General features: G+C 45.2%; 1 protein-coding gene across 5 annotated transcripts; it reads left to right on the forward strand.

Moving 5' to 3' along the window:
* Positions 1 to 2,586: 2,586 nt before the first annotated feature.
* On the forward strand, positions 2,587 to 15,056 carry LOC105055553 (purple acid phosphatase 23). 5 transcript variants are annotated; one of them, XM_010937389.4, is made up of 8 exons: positions 2,587 to 3,120; positions 3,219 to 3,410; positions 10,887 to 11,223; positions 11,701 to 11,918; positions 12,077 to 12,267; positions 12,847 to 13,128; positions 13,384 to 13,526; positions 14,425 to 15,056. In XM_010937389.4, coding segments are annotated over exons 1-8 (1,647 nt in total). In that variant the 5' UTR covers positions 2,587 to 2,837; the 3' UTR covers positions 14,426 to 15,056. The 5 variants fall into 5 exon arrangements, with proteins under 5 accessions (XP_010935691.1, XP_010935687.1, XP_073103022.1 ...); XM_010937385.4 differs by having other exon boundaries at positions 14,493 to 15,053; XM_073246922.1 differs by having other exon boundaries at positions 2,969 to 3,100; positions 14,493 to 15,053.
* Positions 15,057 to 16,900: the final 1,844 nt, after the last annotated feature.

Genomic DNA, 16,900 nt, shown 5'->3' on the forward strand with positions numbered 1-16,900 from the left:
GGAGATCAATGAAATCAAGGTGTGAAAATAAAAAATTATCCTTAATAAAAAATTACCATTGTCACAAGGGTTAGAATTTAGCCGTGAAAATTATGCTAAGGATGGAATATAGGCCAAATAGATAGAATTTGGCTATTGTATGTGTAAAATAGACCAAAAGGCTGAGTCTTGACTTTCAGGATGCTAAAAGAAGGCCAATGCTGATATTCAGATATCCCCAATGTTAGAAGACTTTTCAAAAGCCTAATACAATGGATGGCTAGTGTAAGACACGCTAGAATAAGTCGAAGACCAATGAAGCATAATTATCAATTTTGACAACTACAGAATGATAATGTTTGTATACGTGTGTAGTAGGAAGATAATTGATGGTAGTTATTAGAACTATTAGGAGTGGAAGCCAGGTATGGAAGAGAACCACCGAAATAAACGGTTATAATTTTTGAGGACAATTATTTTGTATGAACATAAATAGTGGGATTGTAGTCTACATTGGAATCCTGCATTAATTAATCAATCCAATTCATTAATCTTATCTTTGCATTTATTTTTTATCCTATAAATAGATGTAAGTAAAATTTTCTACAGAAGCTCAGTATTTTTCTTTTTTCTTTGTTTTTTTTTTTTTTTGATAACAAGCATGGGGCATTGCATTACTAAAAGAACAATACAGTCACAACAGAACACGAACCAGAGATTAAAATTCTCTGTAAAGAAGCCGGAAAAGGTGTCTACCCATAAAAGAAAACACCCAATAACTTACCAAAAAAAAAACAAAAACACACCCAACAAGGTCATTTAAGTGCATAGTTTGGTAATTTGCTGATTAAGTCATGCTAGGTTCTGTAAACTGCAATGACGCTAGCAGACGTCTATGGTAGCAGGTTTCAAGATCAAGAATTGAATTAAAAATGTTTCAAGATTCTTGGCGGAGAGCATTCCTATCAACCCTTTTATTTTTAAGTTTCCTTTTCTTAACAAGATCCTGTGGGCCACCACTCCTTGGAAAGTCCCGGGGGAGTTGGCTTTTCTGCCATCGGCCTGGATTGGTTTGTTCTCTTGCCCACGCACTCATGTGCGTAAACTCGGGTGATGCTTACCGACAATGTGGCGGGTTTCTCACTTGGTAGCGATGGACCCATCTTTTACGGAATGCTTGATTGGCAGAAATGACAATAGATCGTATATGGATTTGATTATAATTTTAAAAATAAAATATATATTAAAATTATATCGAATCAAAATATATCATTATTTATATTTGATCTGAATCTATTTTAAATATTTTTTTTAAAATTTATATTCATCTCGAATTTTAATTAAATTAGATAAAATTTATCTCATTCGAACCAGATATCCAATGAATAGGTTAAAATTATCATCCTTGTAATTGATGTGATTATGATCTATTTCCAGGGGAGCAGCTCTATCATTTCACACCCTTGGAAATTGGAATGCCGATGGATACATCGACAAAATCCCGCCAGGTCGCGGAAGTCTCCGAAGACATGTCATGTCGGAAAGGGCTGTTATTGTTTCGATGTTTAGAATTGTGATTCGGTATCTTCCCACCACTGACTAAAGTTGGATGGCTATAAAATCTGGACATGGACCTTAAAATCGGTCACAGGCCTCACTTGGCAACCAAACAAATATAATTTCCGAACTTAAACCTAGGGTCCATAAAAGTGGAGTTTGGCAAAACCAGCATTGTTATGTGTACTAGGTAGGACATTCAAATGAGCTGACGTTGGTTTATGACCCATCTCATGTTATTTCAGACCACACGATCCTTTGCTCTCTGTTTGATCTGGTTTCCAGTCCTAATCCAGACGAGTGTTTTTTCCTATAGTGATCCAGACAATCAAGTTGACCTTTGCAAAAGCTCAAACTGCAACAACCTTTTCAAGCTACAAAGATATAGATTGCAGATGATTCTAATACTATCATTTTTTTTAAAGTTTTTGGTCAAAGATTCTAATACTATCATTAGTTGAAGTAATAGTTCTTATTATAAACGTGCAGGGCAACTGTTGCTCAAAGACATCTAGCAATAAAAGTGGAGCCGGCCGATCTCTCTAGCTACTTACATTTATGGTGAAGCCAATCAGCTAGCAGACTGGCTTGCTAAGTATACATGTGATGGTCAGGTCTCACCGTAGGAAAGAGATTGTTTTCCTTGCATCTTCTAGTATATCTTGACAGCTAATGTTATGAATATTGGTTTTGTAAGAATGTAATATTTCAGGCCTCTAGTTCTAACTTTATTAATTTACTTAATAATTAAAGTAGAGGCCCTTAGGGAAGCGGAGGGATGTTCCAGGGATGCTCTGAAGTCGGCTACTGGGTGGCCGACATCATGTGCATTATGGTCGCTGGAACGGGCGTGTCACCCGGTTGGGTGGGGGAAGGGTCCGCAGATCCGAAGAAAAAAAAAAAAAGAAAAAAAGAAAGTGCGAAGGTCGCTTTGCGTAAGCATGACGACACTAGCCAACAGTCATTATGCAGGGAGCTGATCGAGTGATCTTTCCCAGACACAGCAACACCAAACGCCTCCTCCGGCTGGGAACTCTCCCAAAAATGGCGTGGGGCCGTCGCCAGAGCAGCGACACGTCCGCTAATTCCAGCATCCCGACTGGTCGCGCTTGGTCCCTTCGCTCTTCTCCGTTATTGCTCATCGCCTTCGTCTCGCTCGTCGCGACATGGAGGACCCTTCCTCCAACGCCCTCCGAATATTCCTTCCCAGATCCCCATATCCCCCATGAAAGCCCACCTAAAAAACCTTATAGAAAAAAATCCAGCACCCTCTCGAAGATCCTCCGACGGCGTACCAGACGATGACGTGTGCGAAGCACCGCATCGCCGCCCTCTTCCTTCTCCTGTTCTTCTTCTCCCCGGCAGGGATGGTGGCGGCGAAGGACAAAGATCGGATCCCGACCACCCTGGACGGCCCCTTCCGGCCGGCGACCCGGCGGTTCGACCCGTCGCTCCGGCGGGGAAGCGACGATCTCCCGATGAACGACCCACGGCTCGCCAAGAAGGTCCGCTCCCCCTTCCCCGAGCAGATCGCCCTCGCCGCCTCCTACTCCCCGACCTCCATGTGGGTTTCTTGGGTCACCGGTACGGGTGGATCCCCTGCATTCCATCGTTTCTTGATGGGTGATGGTCCTCCTTTTTGTTCGGTTATTTGATGGATGGAGTTGGGGTTCTATCGGCAGGGGATGCTCAGATTGGAAAGAATGTGACTCCGATGGATCCGTCGACGGTGGCGAGCGAGGTTTGGTATGGGGAGGAGAGCGGAAAATATAGCTTTGTGAAGAGAGGGACGGCCACCGTCTACAGCCAGTTGTATCCGTTCGAGGGGCTCTTGAACTACACCTCGGCCATCATTCATCATGTGCGGCTCGAAGGTGAGCGAAATTCTCGGCTTTCTTGACTATGACGATCCATGCTTTTGTTAACGATTGATTCGGAGCAGATGCTTGCTTCATTCTTGTTGTTCGACGTATTGATAGGCTACGAGGCTTTATCAAATATGTCTCGACCTTTCACAGTGTTTACACGGCTCTTTAGTGTAATGACTGCATCTGTTGGGATATACCGACTGACCTCCGTACGTCGATTTATCCTCGGATCGATCCGACCGATATCCGACTCTATCCATCAGACCGACGGACGACTCCGACAATGACTGCCGACAATGGCTGCCGACAATATCCGATCGAAGGTATGCCGGTCGAACAGACCCATATTGTTTCCGACTGATCAAGCGGCCGAACCCATATCACCGACTCACCGTCGGGGGTGGCAGTCGACGTCCGACTTCCACAAAGCACCAGATCAGCCGACGGTGTTTTCGAGTCATCACCCGACATTTCGACAGCCGAATACCGACATACAGTCGGCCAGCCCGTCCAAATGCCATACAACCGCTACGGGCTGTCCTCCTGCCAAAGATATGCTGTACGACCGTCGTGGGATGTTGTCCTGCTAAGGACATGGATTAATGACCTGACAACCCACGTTGATTTGACAACTCTCCAGTTGTCTGCACCATTAATGGCGGGACCATACCGCATTCTACTATAAAACGGGATAAGGCAACAGTCTTGGTAAGCTTTCTCAAGCATGGGTAAGCTCTCTGAAGTACCTTTAAGCTCTTGAGCTCTCTAGTTCTCTCTCTCTCGCTGAATTTCACTGTTGCCTAGTCTCCTCTTTGACTTGACCGTCGGAGGGTCCCCGCCGGAGGCATTTTCGGTCAGTGAGGACTTTTCTTGCAGGTGCGCGACCCCGACGATCGGACGACGAGGGGATTGGCTGCAACAGATTTGGCGCGCTAAGAGGGGGTTCGACGGAGGTAAGACAGCGAGCTCCATAGAGCTTGAAAAACCTCTCGAGATGACAAAAATTAGAGCTCAGCGATCGAGAGCTATCTGATCGGCGAGGCACTCTTCCCACCGGAAAGAGGCCCCTCTTTTGCTCTCCATAGCGGAACCCAGCTCTCCGCACCCGGTGGTGACCACGGAGGCGCAGATCGTGGCGATCGTGCGGCAAATGACCGTTCTGACGGACGCGGTCAAAAACCTCCAGCAACAACTGGCTCAGTTACCGTAACCGCCGGTGGAACAACCGGCGGCGCACCTATACCGTCCAGAAGTAGCCGCCGACGTCCGTGTCAACTTCCGTCTCCTCCTCAAGAGCAGCCGTCTCAGCACTCCCATCGAGAGAGGGGGAGGCGGCCACGGTGCGACACCCATCGATCTCGACGTCCCTCTCCTTTCCAGCTGGAGCGAGCGAGGAAGGAGAAGCGGCCGCGGATACCGTCCGCCTCACTCTCAAATTCGTCGGGAGGTTCGACTCCTGGGATTTCTCAACGCCGACGATTGGACGACTACGAACGTAAGTTCGAAGAAATCGACCGTCGACTTGTCCAGCTCCAAGCGGATGGTCAGAAGTCTTCGAACGACGTCGACTTCCGGACCACCCAACCTCTCTCCTAATTTATCCTCGACAAATCGATCCCTAGTCGGTTCAAGATGCCTTATGCGGAGCCTTACGACGGCTCCACCGATCCGGTTGACCATCTGGAGAGCTACAAGGCTCTCATGACAATTCAAGGGGCAATCGATACCCTCCTCTGCATCAGCTTCCCCGCCATGCTTCGTAAAGCTGCCAGGACCTGGTACTTCGGCCTTCGCTTAGGATGTATCCACTCTTTCGGACAGCTCGAGCATTCTTTCGTGGCCCGTTCCAACACCAGTCGGAAGCCGCCACGAACCTTGGACAGTCTTTTCTCCCTCAAACAGGGAGAAAATGAGATGCTCCGATACTTTGTGGCCCGATTCAACGCGGCCACACTTGAGGTCCGGAACCTCAACGAAGACATGGCTATCTCGGCATGAAGAGGGGGCTAAGGGGGTCCTGGTTCACATATTCCTTGGACAAGACCCTCTTCCGGACGTACATCGAATTGCTGGAGCGTGTGTATAAATACATGCACGCAAACGAAGGAGCTTCCGACCAGCGCCTTACTGAGGTCACGGGCCAGAAGGAGAAGCGAAAGAAAAATCAGGCTCCTGCTGAACCCAGCAGGCCCCCCCATCGATAAACGGGTCTCGCCCCAATGACGGAGTTCAAGATCGACGCATCGCAGGTATGACTCCTACACCACTCTCTCCGCTTCTCATACGCAGATCCTGATGGAGATCGAAGGAGCAGAATATCTACGATGGCCTCGGTCTCTGAAGGCAAAGGGCCTCGACCAACGCGGCTCAATCGCCGAATCTACGACTCGATCGCCGATCGCCGAATTTATGGCTCGATCGCCGATCGTCGAATCTATGGCTCGATCGTCGAATCTACGCCGAATCTATGCCTCGATTGTTGATCGTCAAACCGACAGCTCGATCGCCGAATCTACGGCTCGATCGTTGATCGTCGAATCTACGTCTCGATCGCCAAATCTACGGCTCGATCGTCGAATCTACGCCGAATCTACGTGACGATCGTCGATCGCCGAACTGTCGGCTCGATCGTCGAATCTACGGCTCGATCGTTGATCGTCGAATCTACGTCTCGATCGCCGAATCTATGGTTCGATCGTCGAATTTACGTCTCGATCGTCGATCGTCGAACCGACGGCCTCTATCTCTGAAGGCAAAGGGCTTCGACCAACGCGGCTGGCTAACTTGCCGACTTAGCTTTGACTAAGAAGGGTAAAATGCCAAAACGACTGCGGTCGCACTCGCGAGATACCGACTTGGTCACGATCGGTCGAAGGATATTCGGTTTGCCACCGTTTATCATACGTCCCGACGTGCACGTCCGACCAAGGGTCGGACAACGGATATTCGACTTGTTATTATTATCCTATCCGAATACGTCGGACGCTACTCGACTATCAGACTCTACGGAATGATCATGTCGACGTGCTACGCCCGACCAAGGGCCGAACAACGGATATTCGACTTGTCATCGTTATCCTATTCGAATACGTCGGACGCTACTCGACTATCAGACTCTATGGAACGATCGTGTCGACATGCTACGTTCGGGATTGGCCAACACCCGACCTGACGTGCACACCCGACCAAGGTCCGGGCGACGGATACTCGACCTACAGTCGGGATGACTCTCGACCATCGGATCCTATGCAACTTGTACGACAGTCAGGACGCCGACCTGCGATTGGGGCTTGCACTGCCCTTAGCACGGCACACGCCACTGACTACTTTGATCGGCTACGCTGGATCCTACCGAACGTCCTAACGAGGTATGTCGGAGCTACGACCTATACTCTCGGAGATGGCTCGACAAGACAAACACTTTGAACCGCATGCGGAAAAAAGTTTGAAAAGTCTTTGATTTCATTTAGTTGAAGTGACTTACAAAATTGGACTGAAGTCCGATTACAAAATGGAGCCGAAGCCCGATTACAAATATCAAAGATGAAACAAAAAACAAAAGAATACAAAAGTGACGGAGCAGACACTCCGACTATTCGTCGGAGTCAACTTCTTGCATCAGGGAGAGTTCAGGAGCAACCGGTGTGCCCGCTCGGGTCGGGGTGGGACCGGAGGTTGGAGCCGGCTCTCCTTCGGTAGCTCATCCCGCCGGCAGTGGGTCGGCCTCCTCCTCTGCGGCTTGGTCCTCCGACCCTGGAGAGACGACGCTGCTCAAGTCGAGCTCCGGGTGCAGACTCTGAATCGCATTCCGGGCGTCCTCATACCCCACCCGATAGGAGGCGAAGCCGCTCTCGAGAAGCTCCTTTCGGTACTCGTCCGAGCCACGGAAGTCCTCCACCGCTCGGCTCAGTGCCTCTTTGTCCGACTTCGCCTCTGCCTTCGCTATGTCAGCATCGGCTTGGGCAGAGAACAAGCTCTCCTCAGCTTTAGCCAGGTTCTCCATGCTAACCCGAAGCTGTTCGCGCTCGGCCTCGAGCTCCCTGACGTAGCCGTCCCGCTCACGCCGCAGCCAGTGAACGGAGCGGGTCTTGCGCTGGACCTGCTCGCGAGCCGACTGAAGTTCGGCCTTCGAGGCGGCTAGGCCGTTGGTGAGTCGGGAGATCTCCTCCTCGAGCCTAGCCTTGCGGTCGACCAACAACTTTAGCTGGTCCACCAGCGTCGCCTTCTCAATCTCGGCGGTTTCGGCCCTATTCTTCCAAGCTGTCCGGACGTCGTCGAACCTTCGGTACCCGACCTTCAGTTCGGACATATTGTAGATCAGCTGCAAGTAGAAGGCCGGTCGTCAGAAGAATGAAATGACAAAAATAATAATGAAGAAAGAAGAAGAGCTCACCTGGATCATGGTCGGATAAAAGGAAGAAAGCATGTCGGACACCGGCCGACCCTTCAAGAGCTCTCGGTCGGCCGGGAGAATGGTTGCCTGACACAACCTCCTAGCCAAATTGTGGTTGGCCAGGGCCGACACTCCTTCGGGAACCCGAACGTCGGACGATGCAATGCGGTCCGCCGACCTTGTGTCGTCCGCCGGTGCCATCGGAGCCTTCCCCCGATCAGTCGTCCAGGCCCGAAGATCGGAGAGGGACGAGAAGCTCGAGCTCGACTGAGTTCCTCCCGAGGGTGCGACGGGAGCCACCGCAGGTTGTTCGGGCTCACGTGCGTCAGCCCGAACCTCTTCCATAGGTGGGGGTGCCGACGCTCCTTCGGCTGCCCCCTCTGCCGCCCCTTCCTCGGACGGCACCTCGGGTGGCACCGCCGGTGCCGACAGGGCCATGATCGGTTCAAAGCCCGACGACCGTTCGGGGTCGGGCTGCGCTGCCGCCGTCACAATGTCGGCCGGGGATGATGTCTGAGGCCTCTTGGGGGGCCGCGAAGGTCCGGCTCCGGACATTGGTCTCTTCCTCATTGCATGCTGCCGAATGTCGGCATCTGTCAATCTCACTCTCGGTGGCATGTCTGCAATTTCAACAAAGGATCAGCACAAGTCTGAAGATGGATGAAAAAATCAAAAGACGACCGACAGACCGAACAGTACCTAAGCGGAGAACCGAACTCAGGCCGGCGTCATATAGAGCTTGCTCGGTGATGAGTTCGAGGGTTGTCCCAGCGAGAAGGGAACCCCCAAGGTAGCGAAGAAGAAGTAAAGAAAAATTGGTTCTTCCACCCATGGATCGACGATGGAAGATCGGTAATGAATAAAAGACCCTTTCGGGGATTAAAGAACCACCACGCTCGGGCTTTCGGGTGGGGTCGGAGGACGAAGAACGTCCGAAAGAGAGAGATGTGGGGAAAGGTCGGCAAAAGCCGACACAACAAAGCAAAACTGATTATCAACCGGACTGAGTTCGGCGCCAGTTGCGTCGGGCAAAGCCCGTAATAATCCAAAACGTTCCGGACGAACTCCGGAATCGGAAAGTGAAGACTTGTCCGAAGGTCCTCGACATAAAAGGCCACCTGATCTGGAGGCGGGTTGTTAACCCGACCCTCAGCCCCAGGGGCGAAGAGTTCGAATTGCTCCGGGATACCGTACTGCTCCCTGAGCCGTTCGACATTCGGTCCCGAAAGTGAAGAAGCCTTCACCTCTGGGGTCGACCGGGAATCGTCAGTCGGGTTCCCCGACTGACTTCCTCGAGGAGAGGTTCTAGTCATAACGCTAGCTCCAAAAGGAGAACAACAAGAAAAATGCCAAAGGAGAAAGGACGCAAGGAGACAAGAATGAAAAAAACTTTGAGAAGAGCTTTCGAAGAAGGACAAAAATGACTACCTGGAACTTGGAGACAACTCGACAGAGCCTCAGCGCCAGAAATCGGACAGCAAAAAGTGAAGTTTTGGATGTAAGTGGCCGCATATATATAAGGCCCTTCGATGGTCGAGATGAAAGCGCGACGAACGAGGGTTTTTCGGATGTTGACACGTAGCAGTGCCTGGGCCCTTCCTCAGTCCGACGGTCCGACGCACCTGCCCCAGATCGAGCCAAGTCGCCTCCATCCGCGTGAGCGGTTCTGGCCCAATAGCCCCCTGACACGTGGCGGAAAAATCGCATCTCGGAATTAATTAACCGATGGCGGTTTGCGTTTCCAATGAGACGGCGGTTCGCGTTCCCAAGGAGATGGCGGTTTGCGTTCCCAATGAGACGTCTGACACTGGATCGTCCATTAGTATGATCGCCAGAGTCGGAGCATGACGTAATGGAAAATCATTCCTTTCGCTCAAGGCCATCGCCCACGTGTTCACGTGGGCCGACACGACATCGGACTCAGGAGTGGGGGGGCAACTGTTGGGATATACCGACTGACCCCCGTACGCCGACTTATCCTCGGACCGGTCCGATCGACGCCCGACTCTACCCATCAGACCGACGGACAACTCCGACAATGACTGCCGACAATGGTTGCCGACAATATCCGGTTAAAGGTATGCCGGCCGAACAGACCCATACTATTCCCGACTGGCCGAGCGGCCGAACCCATATCACCGACTCACTGTCGGGGGTGGCAGCCGACGTCCGACTTCCACAAGGCATCAGATCAGCCGACGGTGTTCTCGAGTCATCACCCGACGTCCCGGCAATCGAATACCGACATACAGTCGGCCAGCTCGTCCAAATACCGTACAACCGCTATGGACTGTCCTCCTGCCAAGGACATGCTGTACGACCGCCGTGGGGCGTTGTCCTATTAAGGACATGGGTTAATGACCTGACAACCCATGCCGATTTGACAGCCTCTGACGATTTGACAACTCCCCAGTTGTCTGCACCATGAATGGCGGGATCATACCGCATTCTACTATAAAAGGGGGTAAAGCAACAGTCTTGGTAAGTTTTCTCAAATATGGGTAAGCTCTCTGAAGCGCCTTAAAGCTCTCGAGCTCTCTAGTTCTCTCCCTCTCGCTGAGTTCCACTGTTGCCTAGTCTCTTCTCTGATTTGACCGTCGAAGGGTCCCCACCGGAGGCATCTCCGGTCAGTAAGGACTTTTCTTGCAGGTGTGCGACCCCGGCGATCGGGCGACAAGGGGATTGGCCGCAACAGCATCTGTTCTCTTTTTCTCTCAAAAAATATTGGTTTGTGCCTTGTGCTTTTTGTTTGCATTCCAAAAAGAGGAATTTTTATATTCTTGAGTTTGTTTTTTTTCCCAAACAATGATAGAATTCAGTTCATTTTGAATCCATAATTTGTGGCTTCAATTGCTTCACGCTAAGTTACAAATCATCATAGAAGGTTTGCAACTGGGAACTCTCCGGTAATATTTGTATAATATTTGTATCTGTTCAAAGAAATGGCTAAAGACACACCAAATCTGTAATATTAGTTCCAATGGACTAGCACTGTGCAAATGAACTTTGGAAAATTCATTGACAATTACAACCATAGCGTTTCCTGAGATTAAGAAGTTTCATTTTTTTTTCCTATGATCTTTCTGCAGGACTTAAACTAGGAAAGAGATATTACTATAAATGCGGAGATAGTTCTTTAAAGGCTTTGAGTAAAGAACATACATTTGAGACTTTTCCCTCATCTAGCCCAAACATGTATCCTCGTCGAATTGCAGTGGTTGGAGATCTGGGCCTCACAGGCAATACGACAACTACCATTGATCATCTAAGTCAGAACAATCCTTCTATTTTTCTGATGGTTGGAGACTTAAGCTATGCAAATCAGTACTTGACCACAGGTGGCAAAGGTGCTCCCTGCTTTTCTTGTGCATTCCCTGATGCACCCATTAGAGAGACATACCAACCACGCTGGGATGGGTGGGGAAGGTAACTTGTTTATTAGATAGTAATAATTATTTTCTTCGTTTCATGGTCATTGAGGTGATTTACATTGCTTCACAATTTATTAGCTCCCAGTTAAATTGCACCACTTTGCTTGCTAAGTCTTTTATATATTAAGTTGTTCTAATAGAGCATTCCATTGTAAGATGAGATGAAATCAGTATGGGTATAGCCGTCTTTCTATTATCCTTGAAAAAATTGACAGTTTGAGAATTGGGATACCTGTCTCTTGTCATGTTGCAACAATTTATGCACAAGCCATTAATATCTGCCATATGATTTGGAGCCGTGGTTTACAGCATATTTATGAGACATTTCATTTTTTTTTTTTTCCATCAGAGAAGCCTTACGAAACAATTTGCTTTATTTGGCGTTATATCAGAGTGAGCATCTCGAGATGTTAGGCCACTTTCTTGTTCACGCTCCTTGTTCACAAGCAATTCCCTGCTACTTCTCATGTAGGTTTATGGAGCCCCTCACATCAAAGATTCCCATGATGGTGATTGAAGGAAATCATGAAATCGAGCCACAAGTTGGTGGGATGTCGTTCAAATCATATCTGGCACGATTTGCTGTTCCATCAGAGGAATGTGGCTCCAATAGCAGTTTTTACTATTCATTCAATGCTGGTGGAGTGCACTTTATCATGCTAGGGGCATATGTTGACTACAACCAGTCAGGTCACTGATTTCTATTCTTTAGTTCATAAATTATCAAAATTCCATAGGAAGCTCTGTAAATGTTTGGTAACCGATGTTTTACTTTTTGTTATGTATACTTGCTCATCCTTCTTTTTATTCGTAATCCTAAACCCTGATAATTTACTACCTCATGGCAGGTGCTCAGTATGCTTGGCTTAAGGCAGACCTGCACCAAGTTGATCGCCAAGTCACCCCTTGGCTAGTGGCTGCTTGGCATCCACCTTGGTATAATAGCTATTCATCACACTATCAAGAATTTGAATGCATGAGACAGGAAATGGAAGCGCTTCTATATCAGCATGGTGTTGATATTGTCTTTTCCGGCCATGTAAGTCGACATTCAGAAATGCTTTAATTCCATTTTATAAAATCCTATATTGTGAGGACCTATGGATCTCATAGAAAATGCACTGGACCACCAAACAAAGATTGTTTTGCCAAAAAGTTCTTCGTATTCAGATGGTAAGGTCTCATAATCTTGACCTATGTGAATTAAAAAAGATTCCTTTTAATACAAGTCCATCAACATGAATCCATATAAATGCTCTGATATCTCCAGTTCAAGAAGAAAGATGTGAATCCTCTGGCCTTTTTTTCTTTTCTGACATCTCCAGTACTTATAAATTGTTAAATTATATTCTGCTAAACCCACATTAAAGCTAGAAAAACAAATTAGAACACCGCCTTTTTAGATGGAATTGTTTCTGATTCATATCTGAAATATTATATTGAATGGAGATATGTTCAGAATGACAAAAAATGCTTATTAGTTGCTGAGAAGTCTAGCTTGAGAAAACAAGCTGCTGAATTTTGAGACTATATTTATTATATTTTTTATTCATTTAATACTGTTTGACGCAACTAGTTCTTACAATTGCCAATGGTTTGATATGCTTTCTGTTAACAGGTCCATGCTTATGAACGGATGAACAGAGTGTTTAATTATACATTGGATCGTTGTGGACCAGTTTACATAACTGTTGGAGATGGTGGAAATATTGAGCAAATTGATATTGATCATGCAGATGATCCCGGAAAGTGTCCTTCAAAAAGTGCCAATATTCCCGAATTTGGAGGTGTCTGCCATTTAAATTTCTCTTCAGGCCCTGCAAAGGGAAAATTTTGCTGGGAGCAACAACCAGAGTGGAGTGCATTTAGAGAAAGCAGCTTTGGACATGGAATCCTAGAGGTTTAATCTCATACTTGGTAGAATTGTAACATTCATTGCAGTGCGTTTTCGTACTCAAGTGTGATATAGGCCATATTCCTACCCTCAAGTTAAAACAATTTGCACATATGCTATAGTTCAACTTTCAGCAATCTTCCTGATGCTGCTGTTGTTGCTCGACCTTTGACAACCTAGGGCAGTCAGCAGTCCTGACATTACATTCTGATGTTAGATCAGCTTTTGTCCACTTTAATTTATTTTTGTTTCCTTGCACAGGTTATCAATTCGACATATGCCTTGTGGACATGGCATCGTAATCAGGATATTTATGGAGAAAACAGCAGCGGAGATCAAATATACATCGTACGACAACCTGAACTTTGCTTGATGAACATTGGAGATGTTACTCCCAGAACATGGTGAGGTGATCAGATTCTTGTAATGATTAATGAATACCTAGGGCGCAGTCTAAATAATTCCATATAGTAAGAAATTGGAAAACCATTCAAATTCATATAAGCAGATAAATATTCAGATTGTTTAATTGTCACATAACTTTTAATGATATCATTTGAAGGGATAGTTTATGTCCAGCTCGATATGTTGCATTGACTTGTTACAGAATCATTATAAGTTTACAGAATTGTCATAAGATTATTATATAAAATTAATGGTTTCCACTCTCTCCTGACTCCCTCACCTTATTGCAATGGCTGTCTCACAATTGCTTTACAGTCCCTCGTGTCTGTAAAGCATGTATTGCCTTGAATGGAAGCATCTTATTTAGAGGTTGTTAAGTGTTTTGAATTTGTTATTGCAAGTTTAATGACACCACACTGTAATCTCTGTTATCAAGATCTCAAACCAAAACCAAACTTTTTTTGATAAAAATATAAGCAAAATGCTTTGTACTGTAGACAGATCATTGAAGTAAATACAGTTCACCCAATACAAAAGCATTATAAGGCTTTGGCTGGTTATTGTTACTATGCTTTTCTTTTATCTGAAGTGAGCAAGGCATAATGGAGCTTTATACATCCTAGGAATTTCTCAATTATCTGTCTTATGATTTTATCAGTACTTATATGTGATTTGAAATTTCTTGGTACATAGCAGTATTTAGATTATATGATATAGGTTTTAATAAAATTTCTCATGGAAGATATAATAAATTTTGAGTAACTGTATTTTTAAAGTTTTCTAAGTTAACATATTTCCTTTTTGAGGTAATACTAATCAAGATTATGGTTGATGATTGGTTTCTATGCTTCAAATCGTTTTGATCCTCTTACAACATAACCAACAATTCATTTTCAGAACAATGCTTCCTGATAATTGGAGATGTTGCATGAAATTGGATATAACCTATTATGTTTCTCCAACAGTTCTTACTCTTCTCCTCAATGCTCTTCATCAAATCAATGTGCATCACAAGGCGTTCAGTATATATATCTATTCAGCCTTCTCATAATTGGATCTTTATGTGTCATCCTGGGTGAGTTATGGAAGACAATGTTCTTCTGGTAAGAGTTGGAATTAGTCAATTAATTCAACCTTTCTCTCAACAGCGAGGAGTTCCATGTCCTCCTTGTTATGCTAGGGTGAAGTACGATGTCAGGCTCTCCTTTTTTTTTTTTTGTGTGTGTTCCTTGCTCTTTCCAAAACAGGTCTGGCATAGGCCAAAGGATTTTTTGAGGAAAAATAATTAATTTTGTGTGATATGAAGATCTGATTCAGAAAAAAAATGTAGCCATTTTATCTTGAGTTTGTTTCACGGACCTATGTGGATTTTTATCCTATTGTGAGTTCTATTGTTCTGAAGTAACAGAAGTCCACTGTAATTTGTGGGACCATAAAAGCATAGATTGATGCATTTTTTGGTGGAAAAGACTGTCTGCAGCGTGGCCGTTGTGGCAGGTGACAGAAAATCCTACCTGCTGCTTTTTCGCAACAATTATTGTTTCCATTCATCAAAAGATGTTCTTTGATAAGTTTTTCTTTTTCATTATGCTTGGATCCTTTAGATTGTCATGTTATTTGGCATTCACCTCATCATCAAAATTCTTATGGGATATTGGAAAGTCTAATTCCCATTGGTTGGAAATTGGGATAATTTCTTTCCTTCAAAAGGTACCTTAAGCTTTTAGATAGAGTGGGATAAGATTTTTTCGCTTTTTATAAGTCATTTTGAAATGTGCTACTTTTTCGTGGTCAATCAAATATGTAAAAATTATTTTCCTAAAGATTATATACTGAGACATTAGCTTCACATAAAAAATATTTTAATGAGAGACAATTTTTTCTATAAACCAAACAAGTCCTCAATTTTAATGTGATGAGATGGGATCTGGCTCATAGAAAGGATTGGAACACCCCCACGCATCCAAATCGCTTTGTTGTTTGTTTCTTGGTAGGAGGTAGTTAGGACGTGTTCATTTTGGGGAAATAGGTCTCCATCCATTGTATTTTGATGAATGAGATGAACAAAAGAGCATTGAGAGAAATCAGGAAATAAATCAACCTAAATGTATGTATGTATGCATGCGGCAACTGGGATGCTAAGATGTGAAGAAGAATAGGAAAGAGGTTAAAAACAACTATTTTCTGAAAAGGTAAAATTTTAATATTTTTTCCCAATCCCGAAGGGGTTCAAGTTGGATCTTTCGTAGGAAAGAATGGTTATCTTTCATGCGAAATCTATGCAAACAGAAAATAGAGATTGACATTTTTCCAAAATTTGTTCTTCAATAGTTTGTTGAAGCAGCCGCATGTTTGCATGCTGGGCAAATCGAATCATTCAAAAGTAGAGACTATGCATCGTTATCAAACAAGCACAACAATAGTATAAACAAAGTCGTAGGAGAGAGTCGGGATTGTATTTTAAGGGTATTGAACCATTTTCATTTTATTCTGAAGTCGGAATGGGACTTTTCAGAATCTTCCAGCAAATTTAATGAAGATGGATCAATTAAATCCTTCCTGTTGTTTACTGCTGATAAGTTACCGAGCCATCTCCTCTTACATTAGCATGCATTCAAGTTACTGTATTTGTTTCTGTTCTGATTCTGTCCATCTAGCTAACAAATTTGGCTTCACCTTGTTCGTTAGTCTTAAGGATCAAGATGAACCAGTGCAAGAGGCATATTTTGTTTCGACATTAAACTATAGGTTTAGGTGTGTGGTTCTTTCTTATCAATTTTTTTTTTTAAATCTTGTTCTATATATGCTAATTGTAGTATAACTTCTTCAAATCTTCCATCCTCGCTCCTGCAATTTTCCCCCTTAATCTTTAAAAAAAGCCGGGTGGCTATCTCCGTCTCTCTTTCATTCCAAAAAAAAAAAACAAAAAAGTCTTTATGATTGGCTTGTTCCCAAGAAAAGCCACTTCATCCACAGGTGATTGCGGAAATGACCGGCAGCGGAGTGGGTAGGATTGTGGAGTGCACTGGCAACATTAATGGCATGATATCTGCTTTCGAATGTGTTCATGATGCATGTAACATAACGAGAACATTCTCTCGGTTTCGTTTGTTCAAGCTGAAAGATGTTGTTCAAATATTCCTCTAATCCGTGGTAGAACTTCCTCGACAATGGAATGCAGGGCTGGGGCGTTGCGGTGCTGGTTGGAGCACCTAGCAAGCATGCCAAGCTCGTGACCACACCGATAAATAAAATTAATTTTCTGTGGCAAATTATTTGTGACATTTTTTTATTATACATCATTAATTTTTTTTTGTTGTTGTATTATAGTAAAAATACCGCTTCTTTCAATAAATATTTTTTAATTAATAAT

The sequence above is a fragment of the Elaeis guineensis genome, chromosome 12 (genome assembly GCF_000442705.2).
Source record: "Elaeis guineensis isolate ETL-2024a chromosome 12, EG11, whole genome shotgun sequence".
NCBI classification, from domain to species: Eukaryota; Viridiplantae; Streptophyta; class Magnoliopsida; order Arecales; family Arecaceae; genus Elaeis; species Elaeis guineensis.